The 24,377-nt window shown below is 45.4% G+C and overlaps 2 protein-coding genes across 9 annotated transcripts in view; one reads left to right on the top strand and one right to left on the bottom strand.

Annotated features, from left to right (window-relative positions):
* The window catches only part of ANKZF1 (ankyrin repeat and zinc finger peptidyl tRNA hydrolase 1), a 66,982-nt gene that overhangs the window by 19,417 nt on the left and 23,188 nt on the right, over nt 1-24,377 (bottom strand). Inside the window, exon 1 of one of the 2 annotated variants that reach the window (XM_083153787.1) lies at nt 559-687. The exons of the other annotated variant lie outside the window; for it this stretch is intronic. Within the exon in view, the coding sequence (XP_083009913.1) occupies nt 559-566 (8 nt within the window). The 5' untranslated portion in view covers nt 567-687. Of the gene's footprint in view, nt 1-558; nt 688-24,377 lie in introns of those variants that run through there. 2 annotated transcript variants of the gene reach the window in all.
* The window catches only part of ATG9A (autophagy related 9A), a 35,781-nt gene continuing 12,212 nt past the window's right edge, over nt 809-24,377 (top strand). The window contains exons 1-8 of one of the 7 annotated variants that reach the window (XM_083153780.1): nt 809-935; nt 9,142-9,268; nt 11,016-11,167; nt 14,004-14,047; nt 19,150-19,214; nt 20,430-20,585; nt 20,862-21,003; nt 22,293-23,041. In XM_083153780.1, the coding sequence (XP_083009906.1) occupies nt 11,065-11,167; nt 14,004-14,047; nt 19,150-19,214; nt 20,430-20,585; nt 20,862-21,003; nt 22,293-23,041 (1,259 nt within the window). In that variant the 5' untranslated portion in view covers nt 809-935; nt 9,142-9,268; nt 11,016-11,064. Of the gene's footprint in view, nt 1,103-4,699; nt 5,250-9,141; nt 9,269-11,015; nt 11,168-14,003; nt 14,048-19,149; nt 19,215-20,429; nt 20,586-20,861; nt 21,004-22,292; nt 23,042-24,377 lie in introns of those variants that run through there. The other 6 variants (XM_083153781.1, XM_083153783.1, XM_083153785.1 and 3 more) reach the window with 6 other exon arrangements.

The raw sequence follows: 24,377 nt of genomic DNA on the forward strand, positions 1-24,377 counted from the left end.
TTGCATCTAGTTAGAAACAAACGCTGCTTTAGCGCATTGCATGCGTTTTGAATTAAATGTGATGCAATCTAGTCCAAAGCATATGCTGTGCATCGCACCACGTGTGGGCAGCTTTAAAGATCAGCAAGGGATGTAGGTGCTACATAACCAAAATTATCTTTCGTTTACATACCTCCCAACATGACCCTCTCCAGGAAGGACACATTGCTCTGCTTCTGGACTTCCCTCTAAATGTATGATTGCCATCACCTGTGTTGAACAGGTTAATTGATAAGAAATGAGCTTTAACACAGGTGATGGCAATCATACATTAAGAGGAAAGTACAGGAGCGGAGTAACGTCCCTCCTGGAGAGTGTCATGTTGGGAGGTATGCGTTTATTATCTGTACCAGAATGATGCAACAGGTGGATCTACTGCTGCTGCTGTGAAACTACAAGTCCCAGCATGCACTGGCAATATGTATATGGAAAAGCAGCTGGAGCCGATTACTAAGCTGTCTAACACGCACGTGGGCACATTATGATAATGTGACCTGTACAATATAGCTAGCGTCTCACCCCTCCATGCTGCCCACATGTCAGGCTCAGTTCACTCATCTGTCTGCTCCTGATCCGCTTCCGCATATTACGTCATTTCCGCCCATCCCTCCAGCATCCACCATAAACATGATAAAACATCGAACCCCGCTTTCACTTTAACCCAAAATAAACCTCGGACCCCGCCCAATATCGCCGCAATTGGTCAGTGAGTTGCGTGCTCTGACCGTGATTGGTCATTGAAACGCCCTCAGTCCAGTAGCTGTCTCCTTATTGGTTGGCTGTCATGTCAATGCTATAGAGTGAAAGGGCAGGTTGCTCTGTGACTGTGGTAGAGGAGCGGCCGTGGTACACAGTCCCCGGGCAACGGAGGCGGGTGAGAGGCGGACACCCAGCTGGTAACGTGAGAAAGGGCTACGGTTCTAAATAGGGACCTCTCTAATTGGTCTGGACCTTTTTCTAGTGACAGTGACTGGAGCATTTGTTTACAGCCGTTAATGTTTACTGACATATTGTTTATGTAATGTGAGACTGCACCCACGTATGAGATGCCATGCATACACAGGTAAGGTGAATGCTGTCAGATACTGGTGACAGTCACAGCACAGCTGAGGCCCGCAGCACTAATCGCATATCATTTCTACTATACTATATTACAAACGTTATATCTTACATTGTTTTTGTAATGGCTGTCAATAAATTATTTATTTATTTTGAATACTGTTGGAGATATATATATATATATATATATATATATATCTTAATTATGTTGGGGCATAATATAAAGCTCCAACTAGAGAGCTGCATATAACAGTCCCTATTCTATTTACATAATATTGTTTGGGGTTTAGAGGGTTTGGTACTTCCTCATCTTTGCGGCCACCGCTACACGTTTCGTCAGCAGCTACTTAACCGCTACGTAAAGATTTTCGGCGAGGGAACCCTTACAAATCTGCTCTGTGCCATTGTCCCCTCACGGGCTCGTTTCACTCGCCACACTTTGGGCTCAGTGGCTCGCTTCGCTCGCCACAACTTTGCTACAGATAATACATGGTGGCGTGGACAGTACATAAGTTCTGTAGCGTAAGAGGTGGCGGCAAAGATGGTTTTCCTGAATAGTATTGCCTGTCTGTGTTTGAAGACTTACATTATGGCCCTTATTCAGATCTGTTTGCAGTACAAATTTGTTTGGAAAATGGGCAAAACCATGTGCACTGCAGGTGGGGCAGATGTAACATGTGCAGAGAGAGTTAAATTTGAGTGGGGTGTGTTGAAACTGATATCTAAATTGCAGTGTAAAAATAATACAGCCAGTATTTACCCTGCACAGAAAAAAAAATAACTCATGCAAATCTAACTCTATCTGCACATATTCCATCTGCCCCACCTGCAGTGCACATGGCTTGGCCATTTTCCAAACAAATTTGTACTGCGATCAGATCTGAATGAAGGCCTATATGTGTGTATGTTATACACCACACATGTAATAAAATGCTTGGAACAGCATAGATGCTCCACAATGGTTAGCAATTATTTTTCTGAATTTTGTATTTTATTCTCATCCACACCATACAAAGTTATATGTGCGGTACAATTCACAGTATATTATAACTTTTGTCTAATGCTGCCCATACACTTGTGCAATCGGATTCGATGCGACATCGCAGTGCGATGTCCATCGAACCCGATCGCATCTTTTGGTGCTAAAGTGCCCCCTTCTTGAAATGGCACATTGGGTGCTGGAAGAGGGCGGGGCGGGCAGAGGGCAGCATTATGTAGCGCAAGAAGCGCTAGCAGGTGGCGGTGGTCAGTCGGCGGTGGTGGCAGAATTGTTTAAACACTGGGCAGCCCTCTGCCAATCAGAGGGCTGCCCAGTGTTTTAAACACTTCTGCCGCCACCGCTGACTTACCCCTGCCGCCCGCTAGCACTACTTCTTGCGGTACATAACGCCGCCCTCTGCCCGCCGTCTCCCACGCCACCAGCGGTCCCTCCGGCCCCCTCTCCCCATCCCCACGCTGATGAAAAAGCATTCCCTCCACCCCCATCTGTGGATTGCATTCGAGCATTGCTTGTGGTTAAAAACCACATGCGATTGCTCTTGCAATTTGATAAATATTATGTGCAACACATAAGATCTTGAGACCCACACATCGTGTCGAATGTCCCCTTAAAAATGTATACAATCATTCCATTTATCGGCCAGATGGGGATCTAAATCAAATGATTGCATGCAATATCTCGCAAGTGTATGGGCAGCATTAAAGAGATTAGTATATAATCCCATTTTAAGCATAATGGAGCAGATATATTAAAGCTGGACAAGATATAAAATCAAAGGTGTTAACACAGCAGCCAAATAGCTCCTAACTGTCAGATTACTGGCTGGGCTTGAAAAATAACAGTTAGGAACTGATTGACTGGCACCATATCACCTTCGATTTTATCTTCTCTAGGCTTAATACATCTGTCCCGCTATATATGAGGCATTGTGGGCAAAATGTTATAGGATGCGGTTTTTTAGACATGTGCGATTTTTGTTTAAAAACGTCCGAAATCGCGCATTTTCCAAAAATCGCACATGTAATAGGGTGCGATTCGCGGTAAAGAAATTGCACTTTTTGCTGCGAATTCGCACATTTTGAAATGGCGATTTTTAGTCAAACCAATTCACATCCAGCTGTTTTCCCATTATATAGTATACAACTCGCAAATGTAATAGGCTGTGATTTTTGGTAAACGTTATGGCATGGAGTCCCCCCTGATTGAGCCGGACCTGGTTCCAAAAATATAGGGGACAAAAAGCGTAGGGTTCCCCCGTATTTTGAAACCAGCACTGGGCTCCAACAGCCCGCTGTGTCATGCCACACCCAGGGGACACTTTTTACATAAGGTCCCCTGGCCATACCATGAGCACCGTGGCTGGTCAGCCTTTTAAGGGGTACCTGGGGGAGGAGGAGACCCCCCCCCCTCCCCAATAAAGGGGTTTCCCCAGACTTCACCCATCCAGGGCTGAAGCCCGGGGCTGTCACCGGCATCCCTGGGCTTTGGACGCTGGCCTGATAGGGTTAATTCATACATAACATTGCTTTATACAGGTGAATTACCAGGCCTCCTTCACATGCTGGGACTTGGCGAATCACAAGTCCCAGCATGCAGGGCATTAATGGGCCCGCTGGGACTTGTAGTCCACCTGTAAAAATATGTTAAAATGAAGCACACACAGAAAAGTACAACTTTATTACACCATACACACACACCTCACTTTTACACCAACATACTTACCAAACCAGGGTCCAGCGCTGCCTTCCTCCTCCACAGCCAGCTCACCCCGCACTGACAGCGGGGTGAGCTGGCTTCCTGCGGTACTGCTGACAGCTTCTATAGTGCTGTCCCAGCGCTATAGAGGCTGCTAGCGTCGTTGGCTCGATGCGTCTCCATGGAGACGCTTTCAGCCAATCAGGGCTGAGCTATGCTGTGGAGGAGGGAGGCAACACTGGACCCTGGTTTGATAAGTATATTGGTGTAAAAGTGAGGTGTGTGTGTGTGTGTATGGTGTAATAAAGTTTTACTTTTTTTTTGTGTGTGTGTTTTTATTTTAACATTCTTTTTACAGGTGGACTACGAGTCCCAGCATACGGGGGAGGCCTGCTGGCACTTGTAGTTCACCTGTATAAAGCAATGTTATGTATGAATGAATTAACCCTATCAGGCCGGCGTCCAAAGCCCAGGGACGCCGGTGAAAGCCCCAGGCTTCGGCCCTGGATGGATGAAGCCTGGGGGGGACCCCTTTATTGGGGGGGTCCCCACTCCCCCAGGTACCCCGTCCAAGGCTGACAGGCCACGGTGCTCATGGTATGGCCAGGGAACCTTATGTAAAAAGTGTCCCCCGGCTGTGGCATGACATCGCGGGCTGTTGGAGCCCGGTGCTGGTTTCAAAATATGGGAGACCCCCAGATTTTTTTGTACCCCGTATTTTTGGAACCAGGCCTGGTCCAAGAGTCTGGGGCTGGTTTCAGAAATACAGGGGACCCCTACGCTTTTTGTCCCCTGTATTTTTGGAACCAGGTCCGGCTCAATGAGCCCGGGGCTGGTTATGCTCAGGAGGGGGGGGGGGGGGGGCCACGCCATTTATTTTTTATTTTTCATGACTAAAAATCACTCAAAATCGCATGTGAAGTGAAATCGCAAGCCAAAAATCGTACCCTATTACATTTGCGAATTTAACACAAAATGTGCGATTTTTGCACATGCGATTTGATGCGACTTTTTAAGATGTCCAAAAATAGCCCCCTATTACATTTCGCCCCGTGTGTCACTCATATCGGACCACTGTCTTTTACCCAGATGAACAACTGAGATGCACAAAATCTACATGAAGTTCCACTGGCAGTATTCACAGACCCATTTATTCTACTGTTGTTCCATTTGTAATATGAAGTCCCATCCTGCCTTGCCACAGTTTTGCTATTAGAGAATGCTAAAACTATGGCAAGGCATTCTGGGATGTGTAGTTTCACAACAGCTGGAGGGCCAAAGTTTCTGATTTAAGTGTTTATACACTGCATTGTGGTTGACTAGGGCTGGGTGCAGCCTGTATGACTCAGCCAGTTTCATTTTCACCAGATATAGCCACTACAAGTTCTCAGCCTTGGGAAAGGCTGAGAAAGGCTCTCATACATAACACTGGATGACCACTCTGGTGCGGATTATGGTGAGTGTGTTGGGTTAGGCAGGAAATCAATTTAGATGGGAGTATCTACTGTATAAAAGTGGTGCATTTGTCACTCATAAGGTCTGAGCTAGATAGCAGTTTGATTATGTAGGTCTGATTCAGACCAGTGCTATTAAAGGACTTCTTGTAAGCACCATAGAAGATCTGTTTAGTTGTGTGTAGAGGTGGAATTAGGGCTCAGGCCACCCCTAGCCACAGCATTATTGACACCTTCCCAACCCTTTAAAAAAAAAATGATGCCTTTTACTGTCACCTTCATAATTACATCTCGTACACCTGACACATGCAAGCTAAAACAAGCTTTAAGTTTACATCCAACATGTGCCAAGTTGAGGCACATTAGCAATTGCATAGGTTTTCAGAACTTCTGCCTGTCTAATCCAACAGACCAGTGCACATAAATCCAATGACAGCCGCACACCTGGGTTAAAATGTGTAAAGCATGTGCAATTGGATAGCTCATTACTTATCACATACTAATTTTAATGAAGTGACACAAAATGGGAAATAAGTCATTATGGCAGTCAATTGAATATGCCCCAAGTGTCCTGTGGATATGTCATGGGCATTTAGGTGGAATTGCGGGCTATTGGAGGTTGACCTTATGAAGAGGTCAGTCGGACGGATCTCCCTCACCAGGTATAAATTGGTGCAAATATGATCTGGTATTGATGATGTCTCCTTTCACAAGTGAATTGATAGGGGTGTTTCAGTTATATAGAGGGGTGCACATCTGAATACAGGTGATTTCCGTGTCCTATGCATCATTATCAATGCTCATATTACTCCTACATTTAGTGTCTGCTCAGTGCAGAATTAGAGCACCTTCTTGAGAACTCAGTCCTGCCTGAGGTGGATGTCTGGATGATAGGTCATCCTTTATTAGCTAGACTGTCAATTGGTTGTCCCCATTTGGTCTACATACCTTTGGCAGACATGGTCAATATGTTGATCTGTAAAAGGTTTACAGTGTTTAAGGTCGATCGGTACAAAAGTTAGACTGGTTCAGATGATCGACACAAGGGGCGAAATGTAATAGGGTGTGATTTTTTAGACATGTGCGATTTTTGGTCAAAAACGGCCGAAATCGCACATTTTCCGAAAATCGCACATTTAATAGGTTGAAAATCGCGGTAAAAAATCGCACTTTTTACCGCGAAATCGCACTTTTAGAAGTGCGATTTTTAGTCACATTTCAATTCGCATCCAGATGTTTTCCCATTATAAAGTATACAACTCGCAAATGTAATAGGGTGCGATTTTTGGTAAATGTTACCAAAAATCGCAAAAAAAATAGACCAGGTTCTGACAGGCGAATTTGACAGAACCATGCACAGATCATTGAGATCTGTGCATGGTTCTGTTAATAAAAATGTGTAAAAGTGTTTTTATAAAAAAAAAACGGCGTGGGGTCCCCCCTCCTAAGCATAACCAGCCCCGGGCTCATTGAGCCGGACCTGGTTCCAAAAATACGGGGGGACAAAAAGCATAGGGGTCCCCCGTATTTCTGAAACCAGCCCCGGACTCTTGGACCGGTCCTGGTTCCAAAAATACGGGGGACAAAAAATCTGGGGGTCCCCCGTATTTTGAAACCAGCACCGGGCTCCAACAGCCCGCGGTGTCATGCCACAGCCGGGGGACACTTTTTATACAAGGTCCCCCGGCCAAAACATGAGCACCGTGGCTGGTCAGCCTTGGACGGGGTACCTGGAGGAGTGGGGACCCCCCCAATAAAGGGGTCCCCCCCCCCAGGCTTCACCCGTCCAGGGCTGAAGCCCGGGGCTGTCACCGGCGTCCGTGGCCAGTGGACGCCGGCCTGATAGGGTTAAATCCATCATACATATCATTACATTGCTTTTTACTGGCGAACTACAAGTGCCAGCAGACCTCCCCCGCATGCTGGGACTTGGAGAACCACAAGTCCCAGCATGCGGGGCATTAATGGGCCCGCTGGGACTTGTAGTCCACCTGTAAAAAGAATGTTTATAAAAAACACACACACAGAGAAGTACAAGTTTATTACACACACACACCTCAATTTTACACCAGCGTTACTTACCATTCCTGGATCCAGCGCTGGTCTGGCTGCTTCACAGCCGGCTCCCCCCGCACTGACAGGCAGCGGGGAGAAGCGGCTGTCTCCGTCGCTTCTAACAGCCTCTGTAGCGCTGTCCGAGTGCTACAGAGGCTGAGAGCGTGATTGGCTGAGCTACAGTATGCGTCTCCATGGAGACGCATAGCTCAGTCCTGATTGGCTGAGCTATGCGTCTCCATGGAGACGCATACTGTAGCTCAGCCAATCACGCTCTCAGCCTCTGTAGCACTCGGACAGCGCTACAGAGGCTGTTAGAAGCGACGGAGAAAGCCGGTTCTCCCCGCTGCCTGTCAGTGCGGGGGGGAGCCGGCTGTGAAGCAGCCAGACCAGCGCTGGATCCAGGAATGGTAAGTATGCTGGTGTAAAATTGAGGTGTGTGTGTGTAATAAACTTGTACTTCTCTGTGTGTGTGTTTTTTATAAACATTCTTTTTACAGGTGGACTACAAGTCCCAGCGGGCCCATTAATGCCCCGCATGCTGGGACTTGTGGTTCTCCAAGTCCCAGCATGCGGGGGAGGTCTGCTGGCACTTGTAGTTCGCCAGTAAAAAGCAATGTAATGATATGTATGATGGATTTAACCCTATCAGGCCGGCGTCCACTGGCCACGGACGCCGGTGACAGCCCCGGGCTTCAGCCCTGGACGGGTGAAGCCTGGGGGGGGGGGACCCCTTTATTGGGGGGGTCCCCACTCCTCCAGGTACCCCTTCCAAGGCTGACCAGCCACGGTGCTCATGTTTTGGCCGGGGGACCTTGTATAAAAAGTGTCCCCCGGCTGTGGCATGACACCGCGGGCTGTTGGAGCCCGGTGCTGGTTTCAAAATACGGGGGACCCCCAGATTTTTTGTCCCCCGTATTTTTGGAACCAGGACCGGTCCAAGAGTCCGGGGCTGGTTTCAGAAATACGGGGGACCCCTATGCTTTTTGTCCCCCCGTATTTTTGGAACCAGGTCCGGCTCAATGAGCCCGGGGCTGGTTATGCTTAGGAGGGGGGACCCCACGCCGTTTTTTTTTTTCCTTTTTTTTTTTTGAACAAAATCGCATTTATGAAAATGCGCACATTTTCATGACTGAAAATGCGCACATTTTCATGACTAAAAATCGCGGCAAATCGCATTTTTTGCCGCTAATTCGCATCTCATTACATATGCGAATTCGCGGCAAAAAATGCGATTTTTAAAGGTGCGATTTGGTGCGATTTTTTTTTAGTCTAAAAATCGCACCCTATTACATTTCGCCCAAGGAGTTTTTTTTTGTTTGTTTTTTTCCCCAACTTTTTCATACTTTACTATTTCCGCTTATAATTCATGTGGCTAGTAATCTGCCTGAGACGTGGCAAGTGTAGAGTTATGCTAATTACATGAATGCCACCCAAAAAAAAAAACATTTCCATGTTGACCTTTTTGTACATATCAATCTTCTCACCTATCTACATTTCCCACGTCAAGCAAATAATCCTGTCAACCTAATTAGAGTTGGCCCAAAAATTTGTGCCCCCTGATATGGCGCCACCCTAATCTTTGCTCAATGTTGTTCCTTCTTTATCAGTTAGATGTTCATGGAGTAGCAGTATTCACGTGTGCATAAGATTAAATAGAATTTAACTTTTATAGAATTCCTTCACTAGAAATGAATTGCATGTTTGCATTTTACTATTTTCAATTTGTTTCTGCTCCACTTTGAGTTTGGATTCATGTTGTTGTTGTTTTATTATTATTATTGGAGTGACTTTTATTCAAGAGCTGAATGAAATTAACCTTTTTGTAATTGTTCAAAGGTGCAGTGGGAGCTAATGATGTTTGGATCATGAGAAGCTGAACAGTTTTAAGGTTCCTTAAACCGCTGTGACCTTCATCAATATGCAATTTCCTCCTAAATCAGGAGTCTGGATTCAGAGTTTCTCTGTAAGTATGTGATTCAGTTCTATATGTTATTTTGTTTTACAGACCTGTAAGCATCCTAATGATTGTTCTATGGGAGTTTAAGCTGTACATTTTCTGTCTTCTCCATTGCCAAATCTTTCAATTGGAAGATAAAAAGATTAATGTATGGAATGGTTATTGTTACTTTCGACCAGTGATACTAATACCCTTGGGGGTACTCTGCAGAGCAGTTGGGGTACTTGAAAATAATGTTGGTAATGGCGATGAGCAAGACGTCTTATGATGGCGGAAGAACTCTCCCGTTGCTGTGGAGATGAACCACTTCACTTTTAGTTGCGTCATCAGCGTCTCCTCGTGCTTTTGCCAACCAGAAATCCAAAGGGAGCTAAAAGTGCTGCCCTATGACATCAGTGAACATTTGCCACACTCTGACACGGGTGGAAGAAGCAGCGGCATTAATCCTACAGGCATTAGTGGGAACCCCAGAGACAGTACAAAGGCAGATACAGAGAGACCCAATTCCTGACCGCACACTACTCCTTAATATAAGGACATGCATACCAAACATGCTCACTCCAACTCCACTTATAACTACTGTGGATATTTTCACATAGAGAGGAGGGGGGACTCATAAATGAAAAGCCTAATCAAGGGGTACAGGAGAGAAAAAAGGTTGGGAACCACTGCTTTAGACTACTGTAAACTATCACAGACCTTGTCATCTTAATATTCTTATAGTGATTAATAGACCATGTATTATATTGCACATGACACTGTGGAGGTAAAAATAGGTATAAAAAGTTGGGGTCATAAAGGAGAACCGTGAGGAAGGGTGAAATGTGTTGTAAAGGAAAGTGAAAATCAGATGAAAGGGGGAAGAGTTTTCTTTGCTGTTGGGCGGGGGGGGGGGGGGGCAGAAGCAACAGAATTTTTTTTTTTTTTTAAGTTTAATTTAATGAGAATATGTGTAGTATATTGCTGGCATAAGTCACTGCACTAACTTTATTATTATATATACAGCCTCCAGAACTTTTTTTTTTGTGCCTTTTTTTTATTTGTCATTTTATTCACACCATTATAAACCCATTTCTCTGCATGGTTCTCTGTACTAATATGATTAAATATGTAGTTTTGCTTTCTTTCTTCAGCCATGGGGACATTGGAGATGCCATCAGTATAGCTGGTGCTTCAAGATTCTGGGCACTAAGAAGTTAACATTGAGGATAACAACTCAGGCTCCTCCTCCCCTATAACCTGCCCCCTGCCTAAACTATTTGTTTTAGTGCCCTAAGAGTCCGTTACATTTTTTAGTTGCTCTCTCAGCTATCCAATTTATTTTATTTTATAATTGTTTTGCTTACATATAGGTCCCAGCTGTGATGATGCCTGTGCAGTGCTCATGCAGTAGCTCTGGCCTGTTTCCACAGGGGACCTACACCGCATCTGAAACAAAAAGAGCAGGAAGGGTACCCATGCTACAGGGTAGATGCTTTGAGATGGTGGCATTGTCACCTCTTCTTAATGTAGGATGCCTCTGGGTAGGGGCGTGGGCCTCAGTGGCTGCCCAATTTTTGCTTAATCCCTGGAATCACCAGGGACTTGAAGAATCAAAGGAATCTCCATTATCTCCACCAATGAAATCTGGATCAAATTATAATCTAACATAACTAACCTTTGATACTAGTAATGCCATTATAATTATCTAATCATTAGCGTCTTATGATGGGATGTATACAGTAAGTCTCTGCATGTCCTTTGTCTGTTCCAGTGGCTCCTTCCCTTAGAAGGCTGAGATCTGGATGTGAGGCTGTGGAGAGATGGCTGTGTTTGACACACCGTATCAGAGGCTTGAAGCCTCTTACACGGACTCACCGCTTGGGGAGGATGATTTGCTGGTGCACGTTCCTGAGGGAAGTAAATGTGAGTATTCATCTACTGCTTTCCAGATCTGGTATGGCTCATAGGGCTGACAGTGATTCGGTCGACATGCACAACGTCAACATTGGAGAATGGTAGACACAAGCAAATGGCAGAAATGGAAAAGGTCCTCATGAGTTTTTCACATGTTTTGTTTTCATTGTCAACCCTTCAGCACGTGGGTCCCCAATTAGTGTACCCCATTTCCTTCACATTTCTTGCTTCACTCGCCATGCATCAGGCCATGTGCTTCGCTTCAGTTGGCACACTTTACCATTCACAGTTATAGGGGGGTATTCAATCTGAGGGTCACAGCAGTCGAGCTTGCTCGACCGCCGTGACCCAGTCCCGTTCTCGGTCAGCTCGACCCAGAACATGCAGGCAGGATTCAATGTCCCGCCTGCCGGGGAGCGAAAAGGGGGCATGGCCGCGAGTTGCGGCTGGGAAGAGGCGAGCTGCAGCTCGTCACTTCCCGGCCGTTCTCGGCAGAACGAGCCCGACAGCGGAGGTCGGGTAGCTGGGCGGGCGGAAGGTCGGGTAGCTGGGCGGGCGGGAGGTCGGGTAGCTGGGCGGGCGGGGGAGTCGGGTAGCTGGGCGGGCGGGTGTGCTGTGCTGATAGTGAGCCGGGTTGCTGGGTGTGTGGGCGGCAGTGTGGCCTGCGCAACGTGACATCTGACCTCATCACCCTGCGCAGTGCTGCACTGCCGGGTTTGGGAGAAGCTGGGCAGTGTCTGAGTGGGTGCTCAGACGCTGCCCGGCATTAGACTGCACATGTGCAGTCTAATCCTGAAATCCCGGGATTAGAATCTCCAATCCCGGGATTGAAATCCCGGCGTTTTTGGGGCCAAATCCCAAGATCCCGCTGATCCCAATCCCAGGATTGGCCACCCTAATGGCAACCTTTTGTTTGTCAACCTATTGACTGTTGATACTAGAAACTTCTACAATATAGATTAAAGTGCTTTGGGGGATTTTTTTATCACTTTTTGTAGCATTTCTAGATCTCAGGTGCATATTGTATATTGTATCCAGGGAACTGTTGTGTTGTGACGGCCACTGAGTGTTCTTAGCCCCGCCTACCGTAAGGAACGCTTACACCGTCCAAATGCGGTAAGACGTTGAGTGAATGGACCGCGAGTGGATGTTTCATGTGAACACTTCCCCCATCTGTGGGAACCTCCCCCATCCTCCGATGGTCGCCGACCATCGAGTGATGGACCGAGGGGTCAGGCAGCCCCGAGTGCTCCAGACCACTCGGACAGTTTTCTGTGTGAAAGCAGGGATATGGACGGGCAGCAGACATCCGGCTATGTCAGTTGTCCGACCCCCACACGTACGTCATGGCAGGATAACCATACGTACACCCAGCGTTTTCATGGGAGCGCCCATGAAACATGGTGCGTACGCATATGGTAATGAGCCCAAACAGCCCTTCACACCCCTCTCCACCCCAATACTCAGATGGTTCCAGAATTCATGCCGCGTTCGGACATGCGCAAAGACACTTCTGCACATGCACAAACACAATACATCGGCTGTTCCGACCGAACACGTAGCCGTCCGACTCAATCAGAATAAGGGCCTATGTGAGGTGTAACGTGAAGGTGTAACATAAATGAATGAGGGTCACTATGGGGGTTATTCTGGTTAATTTGCAAGGCTGCGAATTCGCAGCCTTGCGAGTCCACCACACCCCGCCCGGCGAACGACCGCCCCGCCGCCCCCCCCCTCAAAGTGCAGCTTCGCCCGAACAGCTGTGAATGGATGTTTTGCATAAACATCCATTCGCATGGCTCGGGTAACCGCCCACATCTTTCGTTAGCGTGCACGCCTATATAAGTGACTTTTCAGTTACTTACATTTGCGTGCACGCTGGCATGGATATGGGCGGGCTGCTGACATCCGGTGATGTCAGCTACCCGGCCCCCACATCTGCGTCACTGCCTCATTACCATGAGAACGCTGGGCGTTCCCATATGGTAATGGGGCAGCCCGGCACCCACCGCCCATCTCTGCCCCCCCCCCCCCCCCTCCCCCACGCCGCCATGGGTGTGTGCACCCGGCGAACCAAAAGGTTGCCATGGGTGAACGCACCATACGCCTGCACATGCGCAGATCCCGCCTGCGCATGCGCAGACGCGCAACATCGCAGGACCGATGTGATCTAAATAAGGCCCTATGTGTGTTGTGTAACGTGAATAGGATTGTTCTACTATGTGGCATAATATGAACTGGGGTACTATTGAGTTGTCACAATTTTTTTGTGATATTACAATTTATTTATTTTTGCGCGATTACGGCATGCTGTACTCAATAACTGCATTTGGCTAGTGGGGCGTTTGTGTAGTGGGGCACAAATTTGTAATTGTAGCACCGAACACCTGCTTGGGGGGAAGGGGGAAGGAGGCAGGGAAAGTTAGTTCCACCACCTCTCCGTGACCGCTTTAAGCCCTGGTTGCCACTGTAAGTGCAGCACTTTTAACTCCCAGTGCAAGATCATGTTCAGATTGACAGTTGTACTGGCCTATGGGTCCTTTACCCTGGTGTTTTTACACAAACCGCAATAAAAGTGGGTCATACTGAAACATTGGGGGCATCAGACTAATGCAGGTACTAGGATCTCTGATTCTGTAGTCTGCAGTATTTGCTATGGAATGGAATGGGTTGAATTTTTGTACAAGAACTCACAATCGTGTAGCACAAATATCCTGAACCCAAAAATACAGTAACGAATGTTACTCCTCCAGTAAGCAAATGGGGATGACGATTTTACATGCCGAGACCAGTATTTCTCTATTCTGCTTTAACATATGACAGTCTGACTTTTGTTTTCCCCCAGCTCCATGGAATCACATAGAGAACCTTGATCTCTTCTTTTCTCGAGTATCCTTTGAGTGCTGTGAAATGGGAGGAATTCAGAGAAGTATGCTGTAGACATACAGAACAATAATCATGGGATATTGCATTGCACAATAGTTTTTAAGTATATGTACCTTATTTCAGCAGGTCATTCACTGTACAATCCGGAGATACCATACATTGTATCCAATGCATTGTGATAACACTTTGTATAAACTGTAATAACTAGAGACCGGATTATATGCATTTGCATATTTGCATATGCATTTGTCCTGATTGTGCATATTTTGACAGGTTTGCCGGTGGAACGCTGAGTGTCGGCTCCATTCCCCTAGCATTTACCCTAGCTTCCTGCCCGTTTTTCTGCTATCTGTAAGACGAGTCCTCTGATAGGCTGACAGAAGCGCCCATCAGAGGAAAGGATTGAGCGAGCGGCATGTCAGCGCGGCGGGGGGTGGGATGTGGGTGGAAGAGCTGATAAGCTGCTAAACAGTGCAGTGTGTAAGCTCTTCCAGCTACATCCCACACCCGCCGCGCTGACAGGCTGCCCGCCTCTGCTGACATGCGGGAAAGCATTGCGCGCCGTGCGGGTGCTGGAAGCCGGGTGCTGGAAGCCGGAGCCGTGTACACTAGTGTTCTCAGTGTTCTCAACCACACAAGAGTGAGAGTGGGCCAACGGTGAGTGTTACTGGCACTTACAGTGCAGTAGAGTATTTGTGTCACTGCTGGGGGCATTATATCAATTTATCTGCTGGGGCATTACTGTATATCAATTTATCTGCTGGGGCATTATATAAATTTATCTGCTGGGGGCATTATATCCCTTTATCTGCTGGGGCATTATATAAATTTATCTGCTGGGGGCATTATATCAATTTATCTGCTGGGGGCATTATATCCATTTATCTGCTGGGGGCATTATATCCATTTATCTGCTGGGGGCATTATTTCCGTTTATCTGCTGGGGGCATTATATCCGTTTATCTGCTGGGGGCATTATATCAATTTATCTGCTGAGGGCATGATATCAATTTATCTGCTGGGGGCATTATATCCTTTTATCTGCTGGGGGCATTATATCCATTTATCTGCTGGGGGCATTATATTAATTTATCTGCTGGGGGCATTATATCCATTTATCTGCTGGGGGCATTATATTAATTTATCTGCTGGGGGCATTATATCCATTTTACTGCTGGGGGCATTATATCAATTTATCTGCTGGGGGCATTATATCCTTTTATCTGCTGGGGGCATTATATCCTTTTATCTGCTGGGGGCATTATATCCGTTTTTCTGCTGGGGGCATTATATCCGTTTTTCTGCTGGGGGTATTATATCCATTTTACTGCTGGGGGAATTATAAATATATATTTTACTGCTGGTCATATACTGCTTACTAATTGTATGCTGATTTAAATAAAAAAAACATAAATTACTATATATTTTGTATTTTTTATTTTGAAGATTTTCATGCATATTTTAAGTATTTTTTATGCATATTTGCATGCATATTTCGAGCTTTTTTTGTTGCATATAATCCTGTCTCTAGTAATAACCAATAACCTGGTAGTAAAGGCATGATATTAATATACACTAAAAGCTGTTTATTAGGAATTTGAATATTATACATCGATTTTGGCACAAGATTCTATACTGTATTGACTCCACTGGGGAAAATTTACTAAGGTCTGACAGGATCGGCCCATCAATATGAATGGAGAATACGGCAAATTTACAAAGCTAACGTATTCTCAGGGATTCGTATTTGCCGATGTCGTAGGCATTCGTATTTGGCTGCCAAATGTTGTAGGCATTCACATTTGGCAGCCAAATACGTACGAGCCACCAGCATCGTACGGCTCTTTCGGATCCGTGCAATGCTGCACTGTAAAATTTAGATAATTTATAAAAAACGCGTACGGTTCCCCCCACCTGGCACTAGTTGCAGATATGTAAGGGGGAAAAAGCTGGGGTCCTCTAACCAGCATTAAGCTAATGGCCGGGTCCTGGTTCCCAAAATACGGGGGGACAAAAGGAGTAGGGTCTCCGCATTATTTTGGTAACCAGCACCAGGCTCAAATATAATAATGCCACAGCCAGACCCCTGGACCCTGGGGGACACCCCCCCCCCCCCCCCCCATTAATAGGTCCCCTCCCCCCCTCCAGGGCACCCACGGACAGATATCTGCTTGTGAATTGTAAAAATGTAGCATTCTGGTATCCTGTCGCACATCCATACACATTCACCATTGAATGATTTTCCCAGTCTGTGCAAATGAGAGTCTCTTCCTTCCACAGCTCTGCAGGTGAGACAGGCTCATCGAGCCCAGTGCTGACATCACAGACTCTCCCTTGAAACACCTGGGCACAATTTTGGATTTTATTTTTTTGGACACTCCCAGAAACGGGCAGGTGTCCACACCCAAACACTGACTTCCTGTCTGTCAAATTGCGATTAGATATTGTTGCTAGTTGAGCTCACACATGCGCTCTACGATCCGTAATGCATGCACAGTCATTCAATAGTCAAATAGATTGCGAATTTGAACACCAGCGTTCAGTTCCGAATCGGGCCCCAATTCCATGCAGCCTGAGTGTTGGCTGAGCCTTTTAGCCAATCCCATGTCATCTAAAGGTATAAAGCTCACAGGGCCTTATTCTAGTTCACTCTTTTTGACAAAATCCTTCTTAGATGGACAAAACCATGTGCACTGCAGGTGGGGCAGATGTTACTTGTGCAGATAGAATTAGATTTGGGTGGGGTTTTACTGCAAAGTGAGATCTATATAGCAGTGTAAAAATAAAGCAGCCAGTATTTACCCTGCACAGAAACAAAATAACTTACCCAAATCTAATTCTCTCTGCACATTTTACATTTGCCTCCCTGCAGTGCACATGGTTTTGTCCATCGAAGAAGGATTTTGTCAGAAAGAGTGAACTAGAATAAGTCCCACAGTGTCAGGTTGCCAGTGCCATAAATCCCAAAGTGTATCCATGTACTGCTTAGTACCTGAGTCCTCTTCGTTCTGTACTTGTTCCTGCATTTCCATTTGCACTGCCTGGGGATCCACGACTGTCATCATTTCAGATACAGCCCGGTCAGCACTCCACTGTCACCACCTGGATCCAGCATGGTCAGCAGTACGGTCCCACTGCAGATCACCATCAGTTCCAGTCTGATAATAATCTATCAGTTCTAATCCGTTACTACTTCAGCATCGGTTTCAGTCCAATACTTATCATGTCCAATCAATCACGCCTCCTGATATCAGTTATCCCAGCCTCTAGCCTCAGTCCAGGTAAACCCAGTCAGGGGGCTGTGACCACCTTGCTGGGTGCAGAAAACCCTAAATCCCTTTGCGGGGTTCCTTGGAGAAGACCACCGGTGGGGAAAGTCTCTGTGCTCCTGTTCTGGGTCTAGCCAACTACCTGGTGCTAGAGTTAGATCTTGGTTAATCCATTATCCAATCCAGAATTTCTCACATCTTTTATGAGGAGGAACTAGAGTACATCAAACAGTACTTGTTTCCTAGCATGGCGCCCTTCGTGGGTCATCGCATACCTTAAGTTAAGGTATACGATGGACGCGACCAACGCGATTTTTGGGCTATTTTTAGCCTTTTTCCCGACAATTAAAAAATCGCATCCATCGCATGCCTTAACTTAAGGTATGCGATGCGACCAACGCGATTTAACATTGAATGCATTGTATTTAATGTTATATTCCTATGTAAAATTGGGTTTACATAGGGAACAATGTTATATGGCCCAATGGACCCGATTTTTGATTGTAAACCCACCCTGATGGGTAATTTGTATGTGAAATGCCCACCCATTGTTAACGCCACCCCACGATGAACGCCAACCTGAAGCGTGGCGAGCGCAGCGGTATGCATCCTCCAACCTTTTCATACCCCCACTATCCACGTCGGCGTGGAGTTGATTTTATATAGTGTGGCGAGCGCACGCGTAATACCTGTGAAGTAATGCCCGTCCCCTCGCGGGGCTCGGAGGCTCGCTCGCCACACTATAGAAAATCAACTCCACGCCGACGTGGATAGTGGGGGTATGAAAAGGTCGGAGGACGCGTGCCTCCGCCCCTCCGGGGCTCGCTGCGCTCGCCACGCTTCGAGTTGGCGTTCATCGTGGGGTGGCGTTAACAATGGGGGGGCATTTGACCAATCAGGGTGGGGATACAATGAAAATTGGGGTCTGGGGGGGCATTTAACATTGGGGCCAATGTAAAATCGGGTCTCAGGGACCATTTTTACATTGGTTCCAATGTAAAATCGCATGCGATTTGGTGATTTTTTTTAGGACCCGATGGATACAATTTTTATCGCTGGTGCCATGCTTTGAAATAAGTACCCATCAAACCTTACAGTTTCTGGCACAGCATTTCTCCAGCTACAGGCACAGGTCCGGGGACGTCGACACCTCAAATCCAGAAACTGCAATGCTTCTTGCTCCATAAACCCATATTAAAGCTACTGGGTGTACCTGATAGTGATAGTGACCTTCAGTGAGCACAGTAACAAATGCATTGCAAGACGCTTCCATTTCACGTATGGATTTACTCCTTTAAAAGCACCCCATGGTATGAGGCCTAAAACTCTTGGCTGATGCATGTATGACATCTTATTATGGTTATAAGCAGCAAGGTGACCGTAATGAAGTATAAATATGTGATATGTATATCATAACCGTAGTTCTGTTCTAGGATTTATTTATTGGAATAGGAATTGTAACCATAGGGTGTTTTCCTGTGACCTGTGCGGTTCGGTGCCTCATTGTTCAAATCCCATTTATAATATATATGTCTAGTGTTTGTTTGTGTTTCCTAAACACTTGCATCTGTTGGCAGTGAATAAAACTACATCTCTTTCTCTCACACATGCCCAAACACAGAGGCAATCACAAGGTAGCAGACTAGCTTTCGAAGCATTTGCTTTGAGCGAGCGTACAAGTACATACATATATGGTGTCTGTCAGTTCTTGCAGACATCTAAACAGAGCCGTCAGCATAATAATGCAATGCAGTACAATTTATGCCTTAGTGCTGTATTTGGTGCTGTCCCTAAGTGAGTCATTGCTGAAGAACATTCCTTAACCCAGACCTACAGGTGTACAACTTACACCAGAAGAACGGATTCACCTGCATGCTGATTGGAGAGACATTTGAGTTGCTGTGAGTTTCTGTCTCTTCAGAGTGTATTTGCTTGTTACTAGCAATATAGTTCTATGTTTGTAAAGGTGCGTACACACGGGGGCGATTTTGTCCAAAATCACGAGAAATATGGTCGCGGAGCGACCATATTGCCCGCAATGGGAGTGTGCACCGGCGATATATCGCCGGCGATATATCGCCGGGCGCGCGCTCCCGTTTTTGCCCCTGTGGTGATCGCTGGTCGCAGGAACATGCTCCTGCGACCAGCTGATTACCACTGCCGGGCTCCCCCAGGTAGTTTCTTTTTCATCAGCGACCATCTCTGGTCGCTGATGAACAGGAGAAACTGAGCAATATATCTCCCCCGTGTGTACACAGCATTAGTATTGCCATTTTTTTCTGAAATATTCTATCAGTGCTTTGTATCGACATTCGCATTTCAAATGTTTTTTCTTCTCATATCCACTTTAGAAATATTTCAGGTCCCTTTGTTCTATCTGCTTCTCTTTTTCTTTGTAGAACCACTTTTTGGTATGCTGTATAATTGATTGCAATCTGGCCTGCATGGTAATGCTTAAACAAAACAGCACATTTAGCAGCTCTTTACTGAAATACTACATGGACATTGGTCCAGTCATCGTACTGAGATTAATGGTCTGCCCATGTGTGGCCAGCTAGTTTATCCATTGTATCACATACAGGAGAAAGCAAAACCTTTCCTTCTAGAGCTTAAAAATCCTAAATCATCTATTTTATTAATTCCCCAGTTGTAGTGTTTTAACCTAGCACTAGATAGACATTGGGCCATATTCAATGCAGCCGGCGAGGGGGTTAAATGGCAGGGATCGCCGAAAACAAGTGATCCTCGCCATTTAACGGGCTTCTTTCGGAGGCCCTGTCCCTGCATCTGCAGGAACATACATTCTGACGCACGCAGAATGGGTGGTAGATCCTACCCAGATTGCATTGTATATGTGATCCCATAGTAAATGGGCACCAAAGGCTGTTCTGCAACAGAGCAGTGAAGAGATACTAGAGATGGACACAAATGAATATAAAGGCACAGGTTATATAAGCAAGTCTACAAGGTATTGTGTTTATTATATGACTTGTTCCAACAAAATCTAAATATAAATCCTTGTTTCAAAACAATAAGTCTGCGTTATTTAGTTGCATTTGTCATGTGCTGACATTTGAATTCAGTCTGCTAATTCTAACTTTGTTTGTGCTGTGCAGACAATTCATCTTCGTTGTTAGTTTCACCACCTTCCTGGTGAGCTGTGTGGATTATGACATCCTGTTTGCAAACAAGATGGTGAACCACAGTCAGAGTGAGCATAACAAAGTGACACTGCCAGATGCCTTCCTACCCCCTGGAGTCTGCAGAGACCGGTAATCCCTGTCTATACTGTCCTCTTACTGGGTGGGATTTGTAGGCGGAACCAGTAAATGCGAGAATGCAGCCTAATCATCCATTTGAGAATTCTAGTGAATATTGGTTCCATTCACATAAAGCTGCATTCACTGTGTTGGTGACCGATCTCTAAAGTTAAATGACCTTTGTTTGTGTACTGTAAATATTCCCTCTTGCATCAAATGGACAATAGAAGTATGGAAACCTACACAAAGAATAACATGTATCTGTTATTTACTCTCTCCCCATTACAGCATACAGGAGAATTGGTTTCTGACCTCTCTTCTGGTCATCGCTGGTGTCTTCTGGATTCACAGACTCATAAAGTTTATATATAATGTCTGCTGTTATTGGGAGATCTACAACTTTTACATTCAAGCTCTGCGAATCCCTATGGTGTGTTCCAGACATGATTACTATATGCATTTCACTGCGAGTAACTTGTCATTCTTCCTCATACTGCAAATAATGTTACATACAGTAGGCACCAGATGGACAGACTTGGGTCACTTCTAGGCAGACATTTCATTGGTTACTATCCCGTATTCTATATTTATTTTCTGTGTGCATACCTCAAATAGGGCCTTATTCTAGTTCACTCTTTCTGACAAAATCCTTCTTAGATGGACAAAACCATGTGCACTGCAGGTGGGCAGATGTTACTTGTGCAGAGAGAATTAGATTTGGGTGGGGGTTTTACTTCAAAGTGAGATCTATATTGCAGTGTAAAAATAAAGCAGCCAGTATTTACCCTGCACAGAAACAAAATAACTCACCCAAATCTAATTCTCTCTGCACAATTTACAGCTGCCCCCCTGCAGTGTACATGGTTTTGTCCATCTAAAGGAGCCCATACACGCTCCGTTCTGTGCTCCGTCCGTTCTGTACTATGAGATGCGCGCTCCCGCGCATCTCATAGTACAGTACAAAAGGTATGTGCTGCACATACTTTTTGTACTAGCTTTACATCGTATCACATCGCATGCACAAGGCATGCGATGCGATAGGATGTGTACTTTAAAAGTTAAGAAGGGACGCACAGAACGGAGCGTGTATGGGTTCCTTAAGAAAATTCTTGCTCTATGGATTTCACTGGCTGAACAGTTGAGGTCCAGCCGCTGTCATCGCTCGGGGGAAAGCCGCTCAGTGCATACATACTGAGCGGCTTTCCTCCTGCCCGGCACTGCCATATAGGGCAGAGGGAAATCTATGTGACTTTGCTGCCATATAGGCAGCAAAGTCACACCTTCTATTGCATTGACACATACATTATCTGTGAGTTTGTTTATTGTTTTGTTTTTTTTCTCTGCCTGTACCAGCATGGCCGTACACACTGGGTGGCTTTGAGCTGAAAGCCGCTCAAGCTTGCTGTTTTTAGCAGCTTTCAGCTCAAAGTCGCCCAGTGTGTATGGGCCTTTAGCTGGTACAGAGAAACAAAAACAAACTCACAGATGATGTATGTGTCAATGCAATAGAAGGTGTGACATTGCTGCCTATATGGTATATTAAAGGTATGCAACCTGGAGTCCCAGCTGTTGTGGAACTGAAAAATCCCAAAATGCATCCAGGGAATGCTGGGGCTAGAACTAGTAGTTCCACAAGAGCCTGAGGTTACCTAGCCATATTTTAAGCAGCCTATCATGAACGCCTTAACTTTCACATCTATCTACTCCTTTGTCCTATAGGCAGATCTCCCATATTACACATGGGAGGAGGTCCAGAGCAGAATTGTCCAAATCCAAAAAGAGCATCAGATCTGTATCCATAAGAAGGAATTGTCGGAGTTAGATGTGTCTCATAGAATCCTGCGCTTCAAGAACTACATGGTGGCCATGATCAATAAGAACCTGCTTCCACTTCAACACAGACTTCCATTGCTGGGCAACACAGTCTTTTATACCCGTGGCCTCAAGTACAACTTCCAGCTGATATTTTTCTGGGGACCTGGATGTCTCTTCCAGAATGAGTGGAGTTTAAAACCAGAGTACAAGCGAGCTGGTGTGCGCCTTGAGCTGGCTGAGAAGCTATCTCAACGCATCCTCTGGATAGGACTTGCCAACCTGGTGCTTTGTCCTCTTGTACTTGTCTGGCAGATCCTGTATGCCTTTTTCAGCTACACAGAGGTGCTGCGTCGGGAGCCTGGTAGTCTTGGAGCCCGATGCTGGTCCTTATATGGCCGCTGCTATCTTCGTCATTTTAATGAGCTGGATCATCAGCTACAGGCAAGACTGAGTCGAGCATACAAACCAGCCAGCAAATACATGAACTGCTTCCTGTCGCCACTCTTGGCTGTGGCTGCCAAACACTTGGGATTCCTGGCTGGCTCCATATTGGCGGTGCTGATAGCGCTCACAGTGTATGATGAAGATGTTCTTGCAGTGGAACATGTGCTGAGTGCAGTCACGCTTCTAGGGGTTGTAGTGACTGTCTGCAGGTCAGTACATAGAATAAGTGTATGTGTACTTGTTAAAAAGAGCATTTTGCCCCTAAACACCGTTTTATGGGATGCACTAATATGAGAATGCTGTGTGCTGGTGACACTGATTTTTGGCATACGACGGAAGTTTTTTCTACCGCAAGTGTGTCTAATCACACTGCGCATGTGCTGGCATGGTCTTGAAACGATGATCGTAGTGTGTATTAGGATGCAGAGAGATTGACAGACAGTGACCGATTAGGAGAGTGGCGACTAAAATGCAGTTGTGGCTTGACCATTTGGGGGTGCATATCTGAGTCAACTCCTGCCTGTTTCTCCTGCCCTGGCGTCTTGATGCAATGGCATTTTGGGCAACCATAGGATTGCACAGAGGTTTGATGGTTCAATTAATGCTTGCCCACTGCTACATCTATATACAAATGACGGATCTAAAATGCTGATGGGCGTCTCTGTAAGGGATCCACTGTTCTTAGATCCACTGTGTACAAAGATGCAGCATTAACTCCTCTGGTGTCCACCTCTGAAACAGGCCTGTGAGTAGTCTCTGGCACAATTCCAGGGTGTACTCCCTTACAACGCTGGCTAGAGAGGAGGAGGAGTAAAATAAAATGCTTTCCTTTCGTTATTATTTTGACACCTGATATTTGCGCTGTATTATGGCAGATATGTTTTAGATGATGGGGAAATTTAATAAAATGTTTTATACAGAGAAAGAATGAAGCGCTGCACTGAAAACAAGTGGACTGTATAAAAAATATTTATTCTGATCTGTTTCTTTGAAACAACATTTGTAGCAGGTCTATTTGCTTACTCAACCATATAGATACATTTATTTTGATACAGAATTGATCTTTACCTCATTTACAACAAAAATATGTAAAAAAAAAGCATATAGAAAGAAGGGGGAAAAAATATGACAATCAAAAAAATTATTTAGCACTGCGTATTTAGCTGTATACATTTCCACAACTTCCTTTTTGTGATCTATAACGTCCCAGTGATCTGTACAACGTCCAGTATTTTGATAATGGGAAAGAAAGGAAGGGAGCCCAGACAGTTCCTCCCTTTCTTTCCCATTAACAAAATACTAGACATTGTACAGATCATTGGGACATTATAGATCACAAAAGGAACTTTTGGACAGCTAAAAATGCAGTGTAAAAAAAATATATGCTTTTAATGCTTTTTAAAAAAAATAATTTTTGTTGTAAATTAGGTGCAGATCAATTCTGTAACAAATTAAATGTTTTTAGAAATTGTATCAGAAATGTATCTATATGGTTGAATTAGCTAATAGACCCTGCTACAAATATGTTTTAAAGAAACAGGTCAG

Source organism: Crinia signifera, chromosome 7, assembly GCF_055691185.1.
Source record: "Crinia signifera chromosome 7, ASM5569118v1, whole genome shotgun sequence".
In the NCBI taxonomy this organism is placed as follows: Eukaryota; Metazoa; Chordata; class Amphibia; order Anura; family Myobatrachidae; genus Crinia; species Crinia signifera.